At 33.8% G+C, this 22530-nt stretch overlaps 1 protein-coding gene across 1 annotated transcript in view; it reads left to right on the top strand.

The window, feature by feature from the left end:
- The window catches only part of VWDE (von Willebrand factor D and EGF domains), a 42104-nt gene extending 28601 nt beyond the window's left edge, over positions 1 to 13503 (top strand). The window contains 11 exon segments of the mRNA XM_060156178.1: positions 491 to 586; positions 668 to 763; positions 1241 to 1281; positions 1785 to 1878; positions 2460 to 2555; positions 3814 to 3909; positions 7063 to 7158; positions 7265 to 7360; positions 8002 to 8094; positions 10730 to 10833; positions 13369 to 13503. Of these exon segments, the coding sequence (XP_060012161.1) occupies positions 491 to 586; positions 668 to 763; positions 1241 to 1281; positions 1785 to 1878; positions 2460 to 2555; positions 3814 to 3909; positions 7063 to 7158; positions 7265 to 7360; positions 8002 to 8094; positions 10730 to 10833; positions 13369 to 13383 (923 nt within the window). The 3' untranslated portion in view covers positions 13384 to 13503.
- Positions 13504 to 22530: the final 9027 nt, after the last annotated feature.

Raw genomic sequence — 22530 nt, 5'->3', positions numbered from 1 at the left:
ATGCATTTCAGTTACCTCAGGAAGTGTTAAATGACTAATAGTTAGAATATTTCAGGTTGTTAGAGAAGCTTAAGAAATACGAACCTATAAGCTTATGATGTGGTCCTGGCATCTTGCTGTTTTACGTTCTGATTATCCCTGCCATTCACCAACGTTTACCTAATTGGTATCTGAAACTTCATTGCTCTCTGAAAGACTGTAATTCCATTTATGGTTAGCAGCCATCTCCAACATCAGGTTTTGCTATGGGAGTAATTTCCTCATATGGTATGTTTTTCTTACCCTATTAATCATTTACCTCAGTCATTCTAGTAGTAAAACAAATATAAGGGGAAAAAATAATTTTATGGATGTATGCAGTCGTTACTGTTTAATAGCAATGTCCAAAATTTTCAATTTCAGAGAATTTTACTTTTATTATACAATTAAGCTTACAGGCAATGTGTACATACTGTATCTACAATTCAGCCTTTTCCCTTGATTTCTGCAGCCATTTGTAGGCATCCATGTGGAAAAAACAGGGAGTGTGTTGCCCCAAACATATGCGAACGTAAACCTGGTTACGCTGGTTCTAACTGCCAAACCAGTAGGTACAGCACTCATTAGTCTGCATAACAAATTTAATGGATAATTGATATTTCTAAACCATGAGCTTTATTCTACACAGCTATATGTCATCCTGATTGCAGAAACCATGGAAAATGTATTAAGCCTAACATTTGTGAATGCCCCCCAGGACATGGTGGAGCTACCTGTGATGAAGGTGATAATTCAAATTAAAAATCAAATAATAAAGCCAAAATAATTCAATCTTTTCTTTAAAAACTTTTTTTAAAGATAATTCACATTTACTGTGTACATATTAATATATACTTATTAATGCTGGTGAGGGAATCCAGGTTTGTTAATATTTATTAAAAATAATTTATTGAAGATTTTAAAAACTTAAATTTACAAAATCAGAGAGTCAAAGAGCAGTAGCTCACTCATCCTTGGTAAAAGTATCTTCAGAAATAATTTTTTGTTATATTTTTAGTTATATGGTACCATATCCCTAACAAATATTTTAGCTTCAAACAAAGGACACATGCTTATTGAATAACTTGTCAGGCATGGTTCCAAGAAACTCTTAAATACCAAATAATTAGAAGATATCAGATAGTAGGAAGAAACCTAAAAACTGATTTTTAAACACATGTCTATAGCCATATAATTTTATTGCCTTGGTTGAAATCTTAAGTGGAGAGTTTAGGAAATGGCATTCCTAAAATGGATAATATTGTAAGGAAACAAATTTGTTATTTTTTAAATAATATTTTAAAAGAATGTATTTTAGTAGATTGTAGATGTATAATTATTAATAAACTGAGAGCAATGTTAAATGTTTTCGTGACAAGGCAAGGCACAAATTAACAAATTACAGTAAATGGAGTGAACTAACAGAAACATTCAATATTAATTGCATATGAAAATAATTATAGGAATATAACTATTTGTAGGGCAGGAATACCTAAGTCCAAGTTTCAATTTTCAGAAGAAACCTAAGATTGTATATTTCCATCCAGTTAACCAAAAGTTTTATAAACCAAAGCATGCTGATGATTTATAGGTGTTTTTAGAGTGTGAACTCACAGTCAATCCCACAGAACTAAATTTCATGCTAAAATAGAACTGAGTGTACTACAAATTGCTCTTACCAGAAGGTTTTATGGTGGCTGTGCTTCATAAATATAAACTAACTTCTTCTTAATTAAGAGCTGACTTAACATAATCTGTGTCTGCAGAACTGTAGACCACCTTGTCAACATGGTGGCACCTGCTTGGCTGGAAATCTCTGCACTTGTCCTTATGGTTTTGTAGGACCAAGGTGTGAAACAAGTAAGCAAAGCTCTCTTGCACTCTAATATAACTGCTCCTTTGAATAGTTGATTGCTTTAATGCTAACTGAGATAAACCCAAACCCTAAACAAAAAATATACCTTCTTCCTGATCTACTATGACGATTACCATTCTGCCTACCAGTGGGAGCACTGGGTGCTAGTACTAAGATAAAGAAGCTTGTTCTTAGAAACAACTGCTTTCTTGACCCTATCCATGACCACTTTTTGAGATAACAAGAATTCTAATTTGTTCGCTTGTATATAAATTTATCTCATTTAATTTATGTCTATGATTACTTTCATCAGTAACTAATAATTTTCCCAAATAGCCAAATCTTGTTTACCATTCATCTGAGTGGGTTTCTACTTTCCCCAGGTCTATTAACAACAACAACAAAACATAACTGAACGTGAAAACTGGAAACCATTTAAAGCCAAAATATAAATTGTTTTTATCTCTCTCTGATCTTATTCATTAGATGATGTGATTGGCAGTTATGAGCAACTAGGTCATAGCCAATAATATGACCAATTCCAAGCCTAATTTACCTTTCTTTTATTTTTATCCTGTGATCTTAGCAGTTTGTAACAGGCACTGTGAAAATGGAGGCAAGTGCCTTACACCAGATGTTTGCCAGTGCAAGCCTGGCTGCTATGGACCCACCTGTAGCATAGGTAAAATCAGAAATATTTTCAATAAATATGTCGTTTAAAAGAAATTTAAAATTCATCAGTGTCCTAAGGACTTGCACCCAAAAACATAAAACTAGTCTGACAAAAACATAAAGCGAGTCTGACAAATAAAGGTTTTATTTCAGACAGAAATGTCTCATCTTCATTCTTTTTCTTCTTGTATTAGACCACAGAGTGTATTCCAGCTTTACTGTTATCCAACCCAACCAATACTTTGTTTTTTGGCCTTTATTTTTCCCTCATCCGCTTGCCTTATAGTGGAGAGAATCATATCTGTGTTACATATTCAGGTCTCTTTCAAGTTTTTTATCACAACATACACATTCTATTTCATTAAACATTCAAGCAATTCTGAGTTAAGAGGACACCATACATTATTCTATTATTTCTCACAGTATCAGGCTTAATTCTTTGGCAGCGGTGTTTGCAATTATCTATGTTTAATTTAATCCATTATGATCTAATGCCTTTTCTCAACATTAATTTAATTAAATGTTCATAGCTTGACAACTGTGTATGAAGCATGATGCAGGGGGGAACAAAGATCAATTTCATGTTTTCCCCAATTTCAAGTAGCATATCAGTGAAGGAGACATGGGATACAATTATAAAAAAGACTATGATACAAGTTGTGTTACAAGTGATGTAATAAATGCACAGCTCCTTGGAAGCAGAGAAAAGAGAAATTAATTCTGGCAAGTGCAGTTAGGAAGAAAATTGTGTAGACTTTGGAGAACTGGCGAAATCTGCATTGAAAAATGGAATTGGAGGTGACTTTCAAAGTGAAACAAATGTAAAGAAGCAAAAACAAAGCATGTTTTCGAAGTGTGCTAGGACTTAAATGCAGTGTTCCTATTTGAATTGGGAAGGTGACTTAAAGAGCTACACATGGCTGCATGTATTTGAGCAGATTACAGACTATCCTGTTTGTGCTGTTGAATTGCCTTCTCCTAGCTTCCAATCATTTTTCCAGCTTACCGAGGGCATTCTGAATTCTAATCAAAGCCTCCACATTCTTAGCTTGGTAATATCTGTAAACTTAATGAACAAACTTTCAAAGCTATTATCCAGTTATTTCTCTTCTCTTATGTTTGGCAAAGTCTAAGTAACTATAGGTTATGGGTTTTACTGGCAGTGAAAATAAAATATTTCATTATGCACCATTTTGTACTTCAGTACAGCTTTCATTTTTTTAAATAATAAAACTTTTATGGTCTTTCTTCCTCCTGCTGTTCATTAGCTTTGTGTGACCCGGTTTGCCTCAATGGTGGTTCCTGTAATAAGCCAAACACTTGCCTCTGTCCAAATGGATTCTTTGGTGCACAGTGTCAGAATGGTAATTACTCTTTCTTTATAAATAAAAAGGCAAAGGGAAAGTTAGACACAAACAGAGCTCTGATTAAGCACAAGACAAGTTTCAAAGGGAAGATGCTATTTATTTACTCTAATTCTTGTTCTGTTGCAGTTTTGGTCACCAAATGACCAGTTCATAGAAATATATGAGTTATTATGTAAAATGTTTATTTATTCAACATATGTTAGGCTCACGACCCTGGCACATTTGTAGGACCAAGATGTGAAACAAAAAAGCAAAGTTCTCTTGCAGTCTTTCATGTGAAATGATGTAATTTTTGTTGCCTTCTCAGCAAAAATTTTTGATTTACTGTCAATCTAATGTCCACTGTTATCTCATGATCTCTCATGCTTCAGTTTCATTAAACACTTATGAAGAGCCAGCTATGCACAGCACTGTGCAAGGTGATATGGGGACATAAAGATGTACCATTTTCCCCCCTCATGGCCTGTTATTTTAACACTTTCCTTCATAGAGTTAATGCTACAAGTTTTTTCAGAATAATGGGCACGACCTGAAGTTGAGCACATAGGCATGAAATAATGTCAATAAATGAAATTTTAAATGTATCTTCTGCATCTTCATATTTTTGAGTGTATGCAAATATAGAGTAGATTTTTAGTATAAAACATGTCAGAATATGTCATAATTTAACTCCTAAAATATACACTTTCTTTGTCTTGTTACAGTTTGATTTGCAATCCTATTTTTTTTAACTTGGAGGTTAGCTAGGATTCTGAGATTGAAATTAATGTGGAGAAGAAACCATCATTCTAATACTAGAAATTTGAGCACACAAATGAGTTTTTCTAGTTCAGATTTCTGTTAAGAAACTAGGTTATGAAAATGGAAAGTTAAGACTAAATTAAGGCAAATCTTGAAAACTAGGAGACTTAGTATATGCACGTTTAAGAGTTTTAGGTAGGGTTTTGAGTGGAGAATATAAGGAGGTAAATAAAAAGCATGTCTATCATGCTATTTGCAGTAGATGTAAGATACAGTAAGAAAAGTTCTGTAAAATGTATATGCCAACGATATAACTGGGTAAAGCAGGGACTCTAAATTACTAAATTGAACTAAAAATTATCTAATGAACATATGTCATGTTATAGTTTTTGGAATTAGCAGTCTCTACAATTTCCTAGTGGCATGGATATCAGAAATTTACTTATAGTCTCCAGGCCTCAGACTTCTTTACTTTCAAGTTTGAACTAGACAGTTGCTGTCAAGTGCAAATGACACATACAGTGGACCACCTGCAAGTACAGTCAGCACATGGCTAGCTACCATTAAGTAATGGTATTGTCATAAGACATGTTACAGAAAGTGCAGAAGAAATGAGAACATGATCTTTATTTTTATTAGATCACATCCCCTTGTGAGGGAATGAAGGGAAGGGAAGATGGTATACACATGGAAAGCCATTGAATAAAATTAGGCAGAATATGGTTAAAAGTAATATGAGGAGTATATTCTGTGTATTCTATAGGATTTCAAAAGAGGAAGACAGACACTGAGCTGGAAACATCATGAAAGGTGAAACTACTCTATTAATAAGCAAGACTTAAAATGTGTGGCTGGAGAGATGATTAAATGTATCTTCCAGTTTCCTTCATCCCTTAAATGCCATGAGCCCATTCCATACAGAAAGTGAGGCCAGATTACTTGGCTCATTTTGGAGTTTGGTGGAAGATCCATCTGAGGCCTGGAGAATCTCATGAATATATACATGAAACTGGGTTTTATCCTAAACCTCCTTTTCTTAAAATGTGATTGGGGTGGGCATGACCGAGCCCAAGTTTATGTCATTTCTCTATATTACTTTAATTATATATACTTTTCTGTATACAGGTAGTATTTATCTCTACACTCAAGTTTTGTAGAGTAGATGAGTATTGATTATAACAAGGCTATCCATTATAAAAGGGTCTTTTATTCTTTGCAAGTTTTAAATTTCTAACCACAGGTATTTCCCATGGTGCTTTTGTAATGGAAAGAGTACACCTTTCTTAATAAATAGAAATAATCTTAAATTGTATAAAGATTAGGAAGCAGAAAATGTAAAAGCATTTCTCCATAATAAAAAGTACCAATAAAAATGCCAGAGAAAGTAAACTCAATCATTAACCAGAAACGGCTCAGTCTAAAATAGTGGAAATTATCCATTTGCTGAAACATTCAGTTAATATTGTTTTTATACATAAGTACTTCATTATTTTCACTTATAAATCTATTTGAAATCAGCTGAAGTTTTCTTAGTGTTTGGAAATTTAAAAAGCAGCTATTAAAGATGGATCTAATTCAATTCAAATGGGGGTCTGTCTACCAAGGCCCTATTACCAAAACCAGTTAGTTTGACATTCACTTTTAAAACACAAACTAAAATCCACTTAATCATCATTTAAGGAAAATTAAATTAAATAATTTATAGGCAGGTTTGCCTACGTATTATTGTTTTTTAAATAACTGCATTTAATTGTCATATCAGTAAGAAATATGAAGCAATAAAAATCCTCTCATAAAAGATTATAAACATTAACTTCTGAACTCCATGGAACAGAATCATATACATAGAAGATACTAGTACAGCGTATTCAGGATTATCCAATAAATATTCCTGACAAAGCCAAAGATTTATTGTTAAAAAGATTTTTTGCCAGGCATTCACAGGAATAAGTCACATATAAAGCTCTGCCTTCGTGACCTCAGTAGGTATCCAAAAGTTAACTTCAAAGTTTTTTCTAAACATCATGTGACCAATGTTGAGTTTTTCTAATTTCCACAGGAACAGATATTCTTATTTTGAGCTCGGTTTTGACTTATTTTCTTGGTTTTTCCCAGGTCATTTCACTCTATATGCACTCTAATACTGAAGGCTCCACTGGTTACGAACAACACATTTCATAATTCACCAATACATTTCAAATTGTGCTAACCCACTAGCAACTTACAGCTATAAGCATTGTATTTTATGACTTAGAAAGGACGGTTTTAATGACTTGCAGTGGTGATCTTTTATTTTAATAACACATTTCTCTGCCTTATGTCCCCATAGATATAAGCACATGATGCAATATGTAATATATAATAATTGAATATGTGATATTCACAGACTGCTGTCATGTGTTCCTTTAGCTATCTGTCACCCTCCCTGTAAGAATGGTGGTCACTGCATGAGAAATAACGTGTGTGCCTGTCCTCAAGGATATACACTGGTAGGAGATGCTAAAAAAGTAAGACACTACTAAATGTGTTTGCCAACTACATGTAAAGCAAACATATTAAATAGCAAAACTATTGATATTTAAGAACTGATATTTCATCCCTTTACCTTAACGTATCTGTGATCCCATATGCATTAATGGAGGAAAGTGCGTGGGACCAAGTCTTTGCTGTTGTCCTTCTGGCTGGACAGGGAAACAATGCAACACACGTAAGAGAAATACTCTTAAAATGCTGAAGTCTACATGGGAACATAAAGCAGAATTTCAGACAAAGAGCATTTTCCTTGTTTTCTGTTTCCCTGTTTTTATTTGTTCCTACTTTAGAATATATCTTTTCGAAATAGAAAGAGTAAAATGCCAAGTCCTCTGAACTCATTCTTTCAGGTTAGTGGAGGTAGAGGATATCCTGTATTTTCCGGTCTGTTCACTACAGTTGCCAGGATAAATGACAAGTCTTTAAGTCCTGGTCTCTCAGTCTTAAGTAGGAGTCAGGGGAAGGTTTTTAAAAAATTACTGATTCCTTGGTCCCATCTCAGACCAATTCAGAACCTCCTGAGATGGGGTACCACTGCTTTCAAGTCTTGCTAGTTTTTAAGATGATGGCAGCTCTCCTCATTCAAATGTTTCATTTTTTTCTTTTTATAATTATTTAAAATTAGCAGCTATTATAATGTATTGGCCGAAGTGTAAAATGAGAAGCAACATAAATGTCTAACAATTGGGGAAAAGCTTTAAGGGAAAAGATCCTTTAATCATTGATTTTTAACTGTTTCTCTTTTTTTAATGAAAATTTTTATGGTTTATGATAGGATTTGACTAGTAAATTATTAACTTATTTCTCTACTTGCAGCTATCTGCTTTCAGAAATGTAAAAATGGTGGTGAGTGTATTGCTATCATATGCCATTGTCCTACGACATGGGAAGGAGCACAGCGTCAAATACATAAGGCTACAGAATTTGCTTTCTAATCTATGTTCTGAATTTGAATCTATTATAATTATCAAAGTATAGCTTTAGGAGAAATATACAGGGTAAAATAAATCCCAGCATGCTGATCCATTAAAAAGAGAGTTTTAGAAATAAAAGGATATCATCCATTTCTATACCCATTTTAAAAAAGAAAGTATGGTATAGTATATTAATATTTTATGTGACATAGATAACTCCAAATTATGATCTGTGGGTTGCCAGTGAAGTTCTCTTAGGTGGACTGAAGAAGGTTTTTTTTTTTATTTTAAAAGATCTTTCTTTTTCCTCCAGTTTTATTGCAATATAATTGACATTCTGCACTGTATAAGTTTAAGGTATACAGCATAACGATTTGACTTACATAAATCATGAAATAATTACCACAATAAGTTTAGTGAATATCCATCACCTCATATAGCTACAACATTAAAGAAACAGAAAAAAAATGTGTTTTTCCTTGTGATGAGAACTTTTACTGTCTTAAAACTTTCATATATAATGTATAGCAGTGTTAATTATATTTATTGTGTTGTATGTTACATCCCTAGTACTTATTTAACTTATAACTAGAAATTTGTATCTTTTGACTATTTTCATCCAAGGGGGAACTGGATAAAGAAGGTTTTAATATAAGTTTAAATGTTTTTCCATATTATAAGGTAGGTATATATCATGGAAATTATAGAAAATATGAAAAAGTTTTTAAAAATTAATCACTCCAAATTCCACCACCCAGAACTAGTTTCTGCCTTGATTTTAGCATTTTTAGTTATTTCCATTCAGTTTTAGTCATAAATTTTTACATAGATGGGATCACAGGGTATAAAGGAAAATCAAATTTAATGCAATTATGAAATTTATGAAAACTTGAAATAACATGTTAAAATATTAACAAAGATTAATAACTCAATGGGAAAAATGGAAAATCTCCTCAAAATATTTTCAAATGCTCAATAATTACATAATATCAAAACTGGTGATCCAAGTGTATTGTAAACTGAAATAGCACAATTGTAAAATGACTGTGCCTTTTTACTAGAAATACCTGCTCTGCTTTTCATGTATCAGAGATTCTGCATATAATTTTTATGACTCTTAGACTTTATTTTATTAGTAATTGCTATTATAATTTACACATTTCTCATCCTAGGAAAATATTTTCAAAGAATTCATTAAGTACTAGTACTTACATAAGAATTATGCGCTCAAAAATAAATAACTTTCATTGAAAGTTAGATGGGATAAAATGCTAGAAAAAAGAACTAGCAACCTCAGTTTGGGCTACTCATTCTGAAGAGAGTTTGTATGGAACATGAGAGAGAATGATAAGATGCTAAAAGCACATTAATGTGGAAATATGCTCCAGTAATTGTGGATTAAGGTACTCTGAGCACAGCCTGAAGATGTGCACCCTGTTTTTGCACCTTGTGTTTCCACCTTGCACCTTTATGTGAATTTTTTGAAGTCCCCTTCCTCAAAATGCTTTACTTCCATCTGTCTGGAAACAGTCTAAATATTGATGATGTTATTTATATAAGATGTCTTACTGCCATCTTCTGGAAAATTGTTGTAATAAATATTTGAATCTATGATGTCTGTGATATGAACAGTGCTTCCTTAGCTGTGGAATCTTGTGCATTACATAACCTGCTCAGCCATACACAATAGCTCTGATGAAAACATACCTTTCAACGTTGCATTTATATTAAAGGGAATATTATTCCTGAATTATGCAAGTTTCCAATACGAGCTCTTGAAACAGATTCCTCTCCCATGAAAAATAAGTGTATTGTATATAATTTTATATTCCTATTTTTAGTCAATATTACTTAAAAGCATTTCCATGTCCTTAAAGATGTAATTTTAAATGATATATTAAATCCCATAATATAAATACTATAATTCACTTGACCTTTCCTCTCATATTGAACATTTCTGTTATTTAGAAATTGTTACTATTATAAGCATTTTGCTCTGTAGGTGGGTAGGTAGATAGAAAGAAAGAAAGAAAAGAAAGAAAGAAAGAAAAGACAAAAGATAAATAGATACAAGTATTTAAAAATTGCATAGGGAGAGATTTTAAAGAAGAAATTTCTAGTACAGGTAGTGTGAAGATCTTTAGGAAGCTTCCAATAGAGTTGTTTCACATTAAACTTCCATTGATAGTATATAAAATTGTCTGTTTTTCCATACATTGGTCAGTACTGAATTGTCCCTTTTAAATTTTTGCTAAAAAAATTTTTATTAAAAAGCAAATTATGAATGCTATCGTATATTACTGATTTGAATCTTCTCTCTATAGAAAACAAAAAGATGTATTTTAAATACTTTAAAATGTAGCCAATGAAAATTTTGTTTGCTTTAATAATATCTTTATAAAATACTGAAACTGTTGTGTTGAGTTTGGGGGTGTTTTGTCTTTTGATATGTGTATGTATGTGTGTGTTTGCACACTGGCTGCAGAAATACAGGAGTGCAATTGGTCATTCATAGACTCTTATGACTATTTTTATAGTCAAGTTGCTGAATGGCTTCAGACCATTGGAATAGAATATGTCACAAGCATTTGTGTCGAAAGGTGGTAACTGTAAAAACTTGTGTATTGCAGCAATCTGCTATCAAAAGTGTCTTTATGGAGGCAGATGCGTACTCCCCAACATATGTTCTTGCTGCACTGGATATACTGGAGTCAAACGTGAAAAGAAAATACAGGTATTTTACATTTTAAACAAAGTATATGTTAGATGTCGACATATGCCATCTACTCAGATATTCTACTTAGTGATTTTAACCTATCTGTTAATGTTTTATTTTCTTTTACTTCCAAAATAGAAAACATATAAGATTTTTCTATTTGCCCCCAAAACTAAAAGTAATATCATTCTTGTATCATTATAGAGTTATCTTATTATTCAAAATTTTGATGTGCACTTAAGGAATTTCAGTGTGTAGATAACAACCATCAAACATAATGCAATATATCATGGCATGAGAGCTGAAAGAAAGCAAATACCTCACAATATGGATTTAAGACACTAATAATTTATATTTGGTCAAATACTAGGTAAAAAGACCACCTTCACCCTTTAAAAAAATTCCCCACTTTTATATCAATGAATCACGACTTCATTGATTTTGGTGGGTGCGTGTTTCTAAACATTTTCAGTGAATCATATGCCACTGAAGCCTTGAATATCTTCATTCTTTTCCCTGATAGTAGTTCTCTCTTCATTTACTCCCTATTAAAATCCATTTCAGGGAAAGCAATAAAAAACTCTTCATATCATTACAATTAGGATTTATTTGTATTTGGAAAATCAAGAAAGCAAAGGAAGAAGAAAGGCTTTCTTGCAGTTGCCCCACACTTAACTTACAAGGCCAGTGCTATGTAAACATCTATTTTAAAAGTTTCTGTGATCATATCGGTACTTATAAAATGAAACTGAATTTTTTAGGTCTCCAATCTTAAATTTCTAAATATCAATAGCCAAGATATTTTTTCTGTCCTAATGCCTACATATACCAGGGTGACTCTAACGATCACACACACACACACACACACAAAAAAAAACAGTTGCAGCAGAACTCTCCAAAAATTTCTTAAAGTTAATCTGTATTAGATTTAATTTAAAAAGCAATTATAGGGACTTCCCTCGTGGTCCAGTGGTTAAGACTTCGCCTTCCAGTGAAGGGGATGCAGGTTCCATCCCTGGTCAGGGAGCTAAGATCCCACATGTCTTGTGGCCACAAAACCAAAACAATATTGTAACAAATTCAATAAAGACTTTAAAAATGGTCCACATCAAAAAAAAAATCTTAAAAAAACCCACAATTATATGCTATTTAGCACTTCAAAAAACCCAAGGGTCATGAATATCAAAGTATGCTGGAGTATTATATTTTGAAAAATGATAAGGAATTTTCTTCCCAAAGCAAGATACTGAATCAGTCTGGCTTAGCGGCAAAGTGGATGTATATATATGTTTTTCTTCTAGCACTGGTGTTCATCCTGGAAGGATATGTCCCCCATTTTGAAAAAAACAAGATTATAATAGTACTATGGTTTGAAAACTAGGAAACAAAAGTTATTGACTATTTGATCAGCTATTGTTGAGAAAAATAAATATAAAAGTTTGAGTTACCTGGGTTTGTAGGCAGCCTAAATATATTTTTTTTATTTTATTTGAGATTTTTATGGCACAGAAAACCCTACGACCTCAAAAGCTTTTAACTCCACTTTGACAGACTAAACTAGGTTACTTCTCTATATTCTATTTTTATGCATTTCTTTACTGCCTGAATCCTTCCTCATGTGATTAATAGCAGATCATCCTCATCCCCATTAATGTTGCTTCTGAGACTGCATCTGGAAACATATTAAGGAAAGAAGAACAGAAGGTCATGGGGAAGGAGAAGGAAAACAAAACAAAAAGACTAGCCCAAGGACCTCAAGTCCTGCTTTACTATAACCTGCTCTCCCAAGTTCTTATGGATTGCTAGAATTTCAATAAAAGAGACCAGGAATTACCGGCTAGAAACAAAAGACACAAATAAAGAGGAAATGGGGAAGGATGGTGCTAAAGAGGGTGGGTTGATGAACAGCTTTGAGAGGTTTCATAACTTGCTGCCTAGCTGCTAAATGTACTTACCATATCCCTGCCACTTGTTTGCTCTGTGACCTTGGGCAAGGTACGCCACCCTGACCCTTAATTTTTTTCATCTGTAATATGGAGCTAATAGTAACACCTATCATGGGGTTGTTGTAAGGATTAAATATGTTAATATATGTGAAGTACCTAGAACAGTGCCTGGTATGTAGAAAATACTATGTAAGTTCGTTGGTAGTTGCATTGAATAGAGGAATAGAGAGAGGTGGAGAAGGACAAGGATGGGCAAAGAGACTTGAGAGAAATGTTGCAATGTGTTATGAATATCAAAAGTCGTTTCCTGAAGGATATAAAAAATTTTATTTGGTTTAATTGAGCATGGATGTTTCTTGAATGTAACTCTGCCAAGATGGAGTCATGTAGTATCCAAGCTCCATTCAGTCACAACTGTTGTGACATTTAAATATGATCTTGATTAGGTCTCAGTTTTATGAAAGCAGTACTTAGTCTCTAGTGGCAAACACAGAACCTGAAAGAGCTTTATGTATCATGTCAGGGGGAAGGAAGTAGCAAATAATGAGTCAGAGTTAACTGGTTTTTTAACATTCTTTGAAATTTGATTTCCCTCTTCCTACTACAGATAAAACACCATTGAGTAGTATCAAGTATAAGAATGGAAATTTTTATTCAGAAAACATTGAAGTTAACTACTTGAAGTTTATTTGAACATCATTTTTAAAGCTATTTTAAAGGCTGAAGAAACTAATAAATACAGACTGGTCTCAGTTGTTAGAGAAAAGCAAAGAAGAAATCCAGATAATCAAAAATTTACTTTGAAATGTGATTTGATATTTACATATTGAAACGATGTTTCTGATATTCCTGACATTCACAATATTTAATAAACTGAACATTTTCCCAGTCCTTACTGTGATGGTGTTTTTATTATCAGGGATCAGTCAGCATAACAGAAGCCATTTGATGTATCCAGATATAAAGTGTTAATGCGGAATTAGGGACTCTCAGGACTGTTGGAAGAGCTGGGGTAAAAGATGGGGGAAGGATAGGGTAGAGGTCAGAAAGCAGCTGCTGAAGGTCAGAGACCGAGAATGAAGATGTCAGCCTGTTTCCAAGCATCCAGCTGCAAACACCTCTGAAAAAATAATGGCTTCCTATTCATTTCCATCTTCTAACTCTCTAGAAAGTTTTCTTCATTGGTGAACTCTAACCCAGAACCACACAGAGAAGGGGATTCTGGAAAATGTAGACCCTAGCCTTAGAAGGAAGTGACAGTGGTGCCAAAGGGACGAAAGTGAGCTAACACAAGACATAATAAAAGTTCTGCATCTTATTGCTTTGGACTGTATTCCAGAGATAAAGCTATTACTTTTCACTGATAAAACATCATATTTAGTTTCATCTGTTTATTTTTCACCTCTACTCTTTCTGCTGCTCTGACCTGTACCATTTCTGAACAGAGGGGAAGAAAAAATGTAATTGGGTGTTTTAAAAGACTTACTTAGTCATTGTGTTTACGTGAAAATGTCTTTTATTTATCTGTTCTTTCAGTACCTTGATCTGTTTTGGTGCAGAAGCAAGAGAGAAACTATCACAAAATCAAATCCTTCTATAAATATCAAAAGAGAATTGGATGCTTAATAAAAGAACATTTAAATGACATGATTGTTGAGGAAGTGGGAATGTCAACAGGGAATATACAAATAATTGAAAGATCTGTCTCAGAGATGAAAATAATTACACGTTAACTAGAGTTATAAAACTTCCTTTTCTCTACTATCTTATATTTGACCTCAAACTTTTCATTATCTTTTTCAAAAAACATTTTAATTTGAACATGCCTATTTTAAATCATGTAAGTTTACAAAACTCATTTTGTTCTTTTAAGTGGAAAGACTAAGCATTTCTAAGCCATGTCTAAAATTATAAGATAAAGTAAGACATTATTAGAATAAAATTATTGCTAACTTTGATAAGAATCTTTTTAAGTAATAGCATTCAATGTCACAATTAGATTTTATCATTTCAATATTTGCTGAAAGGTAGTTTTAAAGAATCATTTAAGAGAATATAACATGTTTTAATATGTTTTATTTTATTACCAAAATTACAGAAATATAAATGCAAAATAAACCTTTGACAATTAGTGTGTGCTTAAATTTTTAAGCTGCTGTGAAAATATGAATACTAGAAAGAAAAAAGTACTCTAGATAAAAGTGAATATTTTTTTAAGTTAATAATTAGAATTGAAATTCCTACAAAAATAGTTAAATGAAATAGCTATGATTTTTTTTTTTTTTTTTGCGTTATGTGGGCCTCTCACTGTCGTGGCCTCTCCCATTGTGGAGCACAGGCTCCGCATGCATGGGCCCAGCCGCCCCGCGGCATGTGGGATCCTCCCGTACCGGGGCACGAACCCGTGTCCCCTGCATCGGCAGGTGGACTCTCAACCACTGCGCCACCAGGGAAGCCCAGCTATAATTTTTAAACTGTTTCTGCCTCCTTTGCTGAGTATACAACATTGCAATTTTATTAGTAGCTTTACTAAGTTGATCTTCAGTGTACACTTTTTATGGTTAAAATGTTATAACAGCTGAAGGATTTATTCTGAAATGTCTAAACTAATACTTTAAAATCTTCATAAATATTTCCTAGATCCACACCAAGAATCCCAAGCTACAATTAAAATATTAATCAGTAGACTATGCATTTATAATAGATTTAATGGATCTGAATATGCTAATAATGAAGAAATGTTATGGTTTACAGTTTACAGATTTTATATAAAAGCACTCCTTATGAAAGCTAATGACTCGTGCAAATGGAAGTATTGTTTTAGAAATATAATGTGAGTTTTGAAAAACAAGTAATTTGATAAATTTATGAAGAAATTTAATTTTTTCTTACTTCTTGGTTATATTTTCACATCTATTAACTTGAACTTTTTTTTAACCAAAATCTATTTGGAAAATATTTTGAAGATAATGAGTGTTCAAGATTTTAAGCAAAAGTACTTTAAAATGTGTAACTTTCAATGTTTACCTTGTAAGTCATTTTCCATAAAAGAATTCAGGTCTTAAACCTTGTTTAATATGCTGGACTATTCTGTGTTTATTCATGTTAACATTTAAATGAAATGTCTGAGTTATCAAATATTCTTATTCTTTCTTTGACCCTCTAGTGTTGGGAAGACCTAGGTTTTAATTCAACCCCAAATCTTCACTCCACCTCTTCCCAGTTATAGGGACTTGCAGAGAGAGATTTACCTCCCTCTATATTTAATTCCTTCATTTGTAAGATAGGAATAAATAATATGTACTTCAGAGGATTACTGGGTAATTTTAAATTTAAAATGAGATAATTATAAATAATTTTTCACAATGAGTGTCATCTAATAAATGCCCAGTGCATGGGTTTTATTATATGTTTTTTGTTGCTAAAAATGAATATGTGGAACCAGCTGAGGAAAAGATGACAGGTAGACTTCCCCTATTTTATTATTTTTTTTAATTTTACTTCCCCAATGATTACTGTATATTGGTGTTTCTTGTTCCCTGATTAAAGAAAGAACTTACTTTTAAAAAGCACTGATTAAACAATATGTACATTAAAAGCAAGATAAAATAAGTGAGTGCAAATTTTAAATCAACTCTGGCAAACAGTTATTCAGAACCAGCCTAAAAAGGCTAAAAGTGGCAGGCATATAATGACTAAAATTTGTGAGCTCCATGTGTGCCAAGCTGATTCTAAGCGGTCTGCCAGGGTTAAGCTGATAACACCTCCTATTTACTCCTTAAATAGCAACTATGGATGTTCCGTGAGAATAAAAGAAAGGGCAGACAAACTAGATGACATTTAAATTTATATTTTTTTTGTAAGGACAGTCTTGTCCATCATTGTGAAAACAATTTCAAACTCAGCTGTAAAGTTTTTAAAAATTGTTTCTACTGCCAGATGAAATTAGCAGAGTTTTGCCTGCAGATGGTGCTAGATCCTCAGTTCCCAGGTAACACGCAAGAAGTGCAAAACGACCATTTAGTAAGAGAGCACATTAAATATTTAATGCAAACGACATTTTTCAAAAATAGACTGCTTCACTAACACAACAGTCTTTCTTGTGAGCCTAGAAGTCTTCCTTACATCTAGTGATTAATCAATAATTACAGCCACTTGGCTGACTGCAGTTAACAATTCCCATTGTGCTAGTAAGGGAGGAGTTGCATTTGAAGATTTGGTGACTTAATCTCTACGAGATTTAAATTGCTGTGAGAAGTATTAAGGTAAGCAGAAAAACTTTGGTTTTTCATACAAACATTAAACTTGGAAAATTCTAGCAATTAAAATAGCCAGTACTTTCAGATATTTCAAAATTATACCTCTTTTTTTTCCTGTTACTGACAAATAATCGTAAGTGAAGGATAATGGATATTCTCCTTCTTGGAACCATAATTTTATCTGATGTAAGTAGGGTCCCCCCAGTTATATGTCTTACATATGACAATACCTGGAAAGTCATTGATTTGAGACACTAGGAACTTGAGAAAAGTATTAAGGATTACTGAACACAATCATTATAGTGAGAATAATTCCACTTTATTTCCCAATTCCCTCAGATAGACAGAAATATAAATAGACCAAACATACATAGATTCTGATATCAAACTTAAATCTTGCTCACCAAGGAATTGTCCTTGCTAGTGTGGCCAAGAGATACTGCTATGGTCTAATTTAGATTCTCATTCTAAGATCTCAGGATCTTCATTTGCATTTCCTTTACTGCTTTGGTTCAGTGCTGCCTGAGCTGAGATGCTCCTCTCTTGGTTGAGGGCTCTGATCATGAATCAAAGGAAATTCTTAGGATTTGCTTTTCCATGGCTCCAAGTTGTGTTTTTAGCCACCAAGACCTGTCATTCATTTCTAGGCAAGATCTTGATGATGCCTCCTATGTTACTTTATTGAGCAGGCAGCTGCAGGATGCCTCATCCCCCTACTCTGACCTCTTCATGGCCACATCAGTGTCCTCTGCTGGTGCATTCTCACTGATGATTTGCAATTTCTGAGGACCAGGAAATAAACAGGACTTTTTTTTTTTCCTTTCAAATCCTTTCTTGTGACAATAGTCAATTCTTTCTTTGGAGTTGACCTGAAACCTATCTCCCCACAGCAAAGATTCAAGACATTTTCAGTGTAATGCCATCAACATACCCTGCCTGCGGTGTTACAAAGTGAAATAAATAAAGCTTCAGAGATGCTGTGTAGAGTGTGACCACTTCATTTCCTACACAGCAGCCTACAGAAGAGTAGAATGGTTCAACCCAAGAAAAAATCACAAGGCAGCAGCAGAGCTTGGTGAAAAATGTGGGCACCTTCTCAGAGAAAATGCATCATGTCTCACATGAGTGACAAAAATATTTTGAAAAATATTTTAGTTTTCTTTTTCTTCCCATAAAAGAAGAAACAGCTGTAGGAAATGGGAACTGACCTTGCCAGAACATAAAACCTGAACTGCTCATTTTGAGGGTTGGCATACAGCTGTGTGCTGGGCTCTGAAAAGCAGAAGTGGGATTCTTCTAGAGCCATATGGTTGAATCAAGAAGGGCAAAGGGTTAGAGCAGACAGAAGGCAGTTTACAGGTAATGACAAAGTCCTGAAGCATAATATATTCTAAAATGCTTCCAGTCTTAGATTCACATTAAAAAGGAGGAGGCTGCCAAGAAATACACTAATGTGTTTTTCTCCTGAGAGAACAAAGATCCCCAAAGCACTACCTGTCAGCTCTACTTAGGTGACCTTACCTTCCAGTCACTGTTAAACCGAAGAATTAAGAGAGAATCCTATTTCTAATTGTTTTGAACATCATGATAGTCTTCCAAATGAATACCTACTGAGTTTCCACTAAAACACAAAAATCCTTCATTAACCCATATAGGCAGGCTGATTACAGGCTCTGCCAATCTGTATTACTAAGCACTAACTAACCTATTGAGACAACTTGCTAGAAAGAGAGTTGTTTCATTCCCCATCCCTCAGGGAAAACGAAACTGACAAGCATGGTTGAAACAAAGATGGATAAACAGTTTGTAGCTTCTGATAGAATTCTCCTGCTGAAAATACATATGTGAGATTTTAACTAATTAGGCCTCAAGCTCTTTGCAAAAGCCACATTGCAATTAATTAAGATGCTACTCATTATTTTTCAAAACACAAATTCTTTATCATAATTTACAAAACTGTCAGAGAAAACATATTCACACTACCATATTACAGTTTTTATGCTAAAAGAGATAAAATATTTAAGATGAACTTTGTTATTTTTAAGCTGTTCATTTCAGTTGAACTTGGCATACTATCATGAACACTTTGGCTAACATGTAATTATAATTGAATTAACTGAAAATTACAGTCAAGATTTGTAACCTTTCATTGAGACCCAAATTTAAAGAATTATCACATCCACTATTAAAAGCAGTGCTATGAGGGACTTCCCTGGTGGTACAGTGTTTAAGAATCCACCTGCCAATGCAGGGGACACAGGTTCAAGCCCTGGTCCGGGAAGATCCCACGTGCCACGGAGCAACTAAGCCTGTGCACCACAACTACTGAGCCTGCGCTCTAAAGTCCGCGAGCCACAACTACTGAGCCTGCATGCCACAACGACTGAGGCTGCATGCCACAACTACCAAAGCCTGTGCACCTAGAGCCCATGTTCCACAACAAGAGAAGCCACCACAACAAGAAGCCTGTGCACGGCAACAAAGAGTAGCCCCCGCTCGCTGCAACTAGAGAAAGCCCGTGCACTGCAACAAAGACCCAACACAGCCAAAAATAAACAAATAAATAATTTTTTTTTAAAAAAAGAGCAGTGGTGTGAAAGGGGACCTGTCAGTGGAAATCTTGAAAGATACAATTAAGAGAACACATAAAAATTTTAAATAATAACTTCTGATATATTACTTTTAATAATTTATTTTAATTAGTAGAATAATAATTCCACTGCCAAAAATGTTTATTGCAGCAGTTTCTAATACTAAAAAATAAATAATAAAATATTTTAAGTGAGCATCAATAGGAAAAGAGTTATTATACATCCAGCTATGAAATTTCTATAGACCATATAAAAGAGTAAGTCATGCAAAACTTTATCTTATATCTTTTAAAGATGGCTATGTTATATTAAATGAAATATACGAAAAGGCAAATTTTTAGACAATAATTATACTACACTCTCATTTTAAAATGTGTATGTCTTTTCATGCACATATGTTTTTAATAATAGAAAATTTCTATAAAGACATATCAAATTTTTAAAACTGGTTACCTTAGGGAAGTATGATCAAGAGCTGAGGGGTGATATATGTAGATTTTAATTATTACTTCTTACATATATTTGTATTGCTTAAAATTTTTATAGTGATCTTCAATTATTTTTGTAATGTATACTTTTGCAGAATCTTCGATTAGCCTCAAACAATGCAGCTCTCTTGAAATACCAAGTAAGAGTCATTCAGAATAATATATATGAATTGAAAATCAAAGAACCACTGCATAGTTTATCTTAACTGAAAAGGAGCAATAAAAATTAATTAAAAATTTAATATGTTATTTGTAGAAAATTTTAGTTGCGGTACTTATACTCGTTTCATAGTAAAAGATTTTCCTGATTATTGCATATGTATTTAAGTTGGAAACTGTTGTATTAAAATTAAGGAGAATGGTTTACAGTCCCATGAGAGTTATCATAAGCTTAAAACTAATTGCTCAGAAGTTTCATCTGAGGCCAAACTGGACAGGTAATCAGTCATAAGCTAATGTTATTAGCTTGATTCATGTGATCAAACTCTATTTCTGATAATACGAGGCAAGGGGGTGGGCAGGAAAGAAATATGCTACATATAAAAATGATGCAACCAAGTTCTTCTGTTTGCATTAGTTCTAACATTTAGAGGTCACATTTACAGCAAAGACTTGAGTTTACTACCTGAATAATTCAAGCAAAAAGCTCACATTTGCCTAAATTCATGGGAGCAAAAAACCACATAATATTTTTTCTATTTATAAGTTTGTAGAGTGACTTTTATGTGAAAATTTTGAAGGCTTATGTGAATTAACTATAGTTTAAAATGAATTAATGAACATTTTACTTTAAAGACAGAATTAAAATACACTATCCAGGGGCTTCCCTGGTGGCGCGGTGGTTGGGAGTCCGCCTGCCGATGCAGGGGACACGGGTTCGTGCCCCGGTCCGGGAAGATCCCACATGCCGCGGAGCGGCTGGGCCCGTGAGCCATGGCCGCTGAGCCTGCGCGTCTGGAGCCTGTGCGCCGCAGCGGGAGAGGCCACAACAGTGAGAGGCCCGCGTACAGCAAAAAAAAAAAAAAAAAAAAATACACTATCCAATGTATATATATAATCTGAGGTATGGAGGAGGAATGAAGCAAACTTCCCCAAAGACTCATAAATCAGATAAAATGCAATGGTTAATTTTCAGTAGAATCTAAACTTATCAAGGGTCAGTCTTGACTAGGTACAGATTTGTTTTGTTTCAGAAAATGACCACTATCTTTCTTTTTGAAAAAAATACGTGATATTTGATACATACAAAAGAAAATGGCACTATATCTCTAAAGTTATAAAGCGTACCAAAATGGACACATACAATTCATTCAATTCAGAAATATGCCAATGCCAACACAGTTGCACCAGTTTCTATGCTCCTCTTATAATCCTGCTTCTCCCCACTCCAAACTATGTCCTGTATTTTGTGTTTATAACCTGCGCTAGACAACCTCTAAGATGGTCCCCAATAACCACCACATCCTGATATTCACACCCTTATGAAATCCCCTTCTTTTGAGGGTGGGCTGAACTTAGTGATTCACTTCTAACAAATAGAGTATGACAGAAGGAATGGCTGTCTCTTCTAAAATTAGGTTATAAAGTAACTAGCTTCTCTCCCTACTCCCCCTTCTCTCTTTCCTCCCATTCTCCTTCTCATTCTGCCTCTCTTAGTCTTTGAGGAAGGCCAGTTACCTTCCTATCAGTTTACCCATGAGAAGGCTTATACAGCAAAGAACTGAGGGAGGCCGCCAACCAACAGCCAGGAAGAACTGAGGCCCTTAGTCCAACAACCCAGGAGGAACTGAATCTGGATAAAAACTATGAGTGATTTTGGAGTGTATCATTCCCAAGTCAAGCCTTGAGATGAGACCATCATCCTGACTGAAACCTCAAAAGACACCATGAGCCAGAGCGTTCAGTTAAACTATACCTGAATTCCTGACCTGCAGGAAATGTGATATAAAATCATGTTTTTTTGAGCCACTATGTTTTAGAATAATTTGTTAGTCAGCAGCAGATAGCAAATGTATTATCCTTGCCTTTAAAAAGTTTTGATAAAGAGCACAGAGTGTATTAATTTCTGTTAAATCAAACTTTTAAATTGTGTTGTTCAATTCTTCATCTTGCGAATTTTTCACCTGCTTAATCTTCTAATAATTTAGAAAGCTATTGAAATCTTTTAATCATTTTTTTTATTTGTCTAGTTCTCCCTGTAGTTTTATCAAATTTCCCTTTATATACTTGAGGCCATTAAAAGTTTCTAGTATACTAAGCCTTTTATTAGGTGGATAGACTCTGGAGACAAACTGCCTTCTGGATTTCAATCCTAATCTTATTCCTTACTATCTGATTTTAAGCAAATTATTTAACCTCCATCCCTCCATTTCTTCACCTAAAAAATGGAAATATAAATACTGCCTACCTGTTGGATTTAAATGAGGTTTAA

Source organism: Lagenorhynchus albirostris, chromosome 8 (genome assembly GCF_949774975.1).
Source record: "Lagenorhynchus albirostris chromosome 8, mLagAlb1.1, whole genome shotgun sequence".
NCBI classification, from domain to species: domain Eukaryota; kingdom Metazoa; phylum Chordata; class Mammalia; order Artiodactyla; family Delphinidae; genus Lagenorhynchus; species Lagenorhynchus albirostris.
Note: the sequence above shows the minus strand (reverse complement) of the source record. Positions and strands in the feature narration are given on the sequence as shown.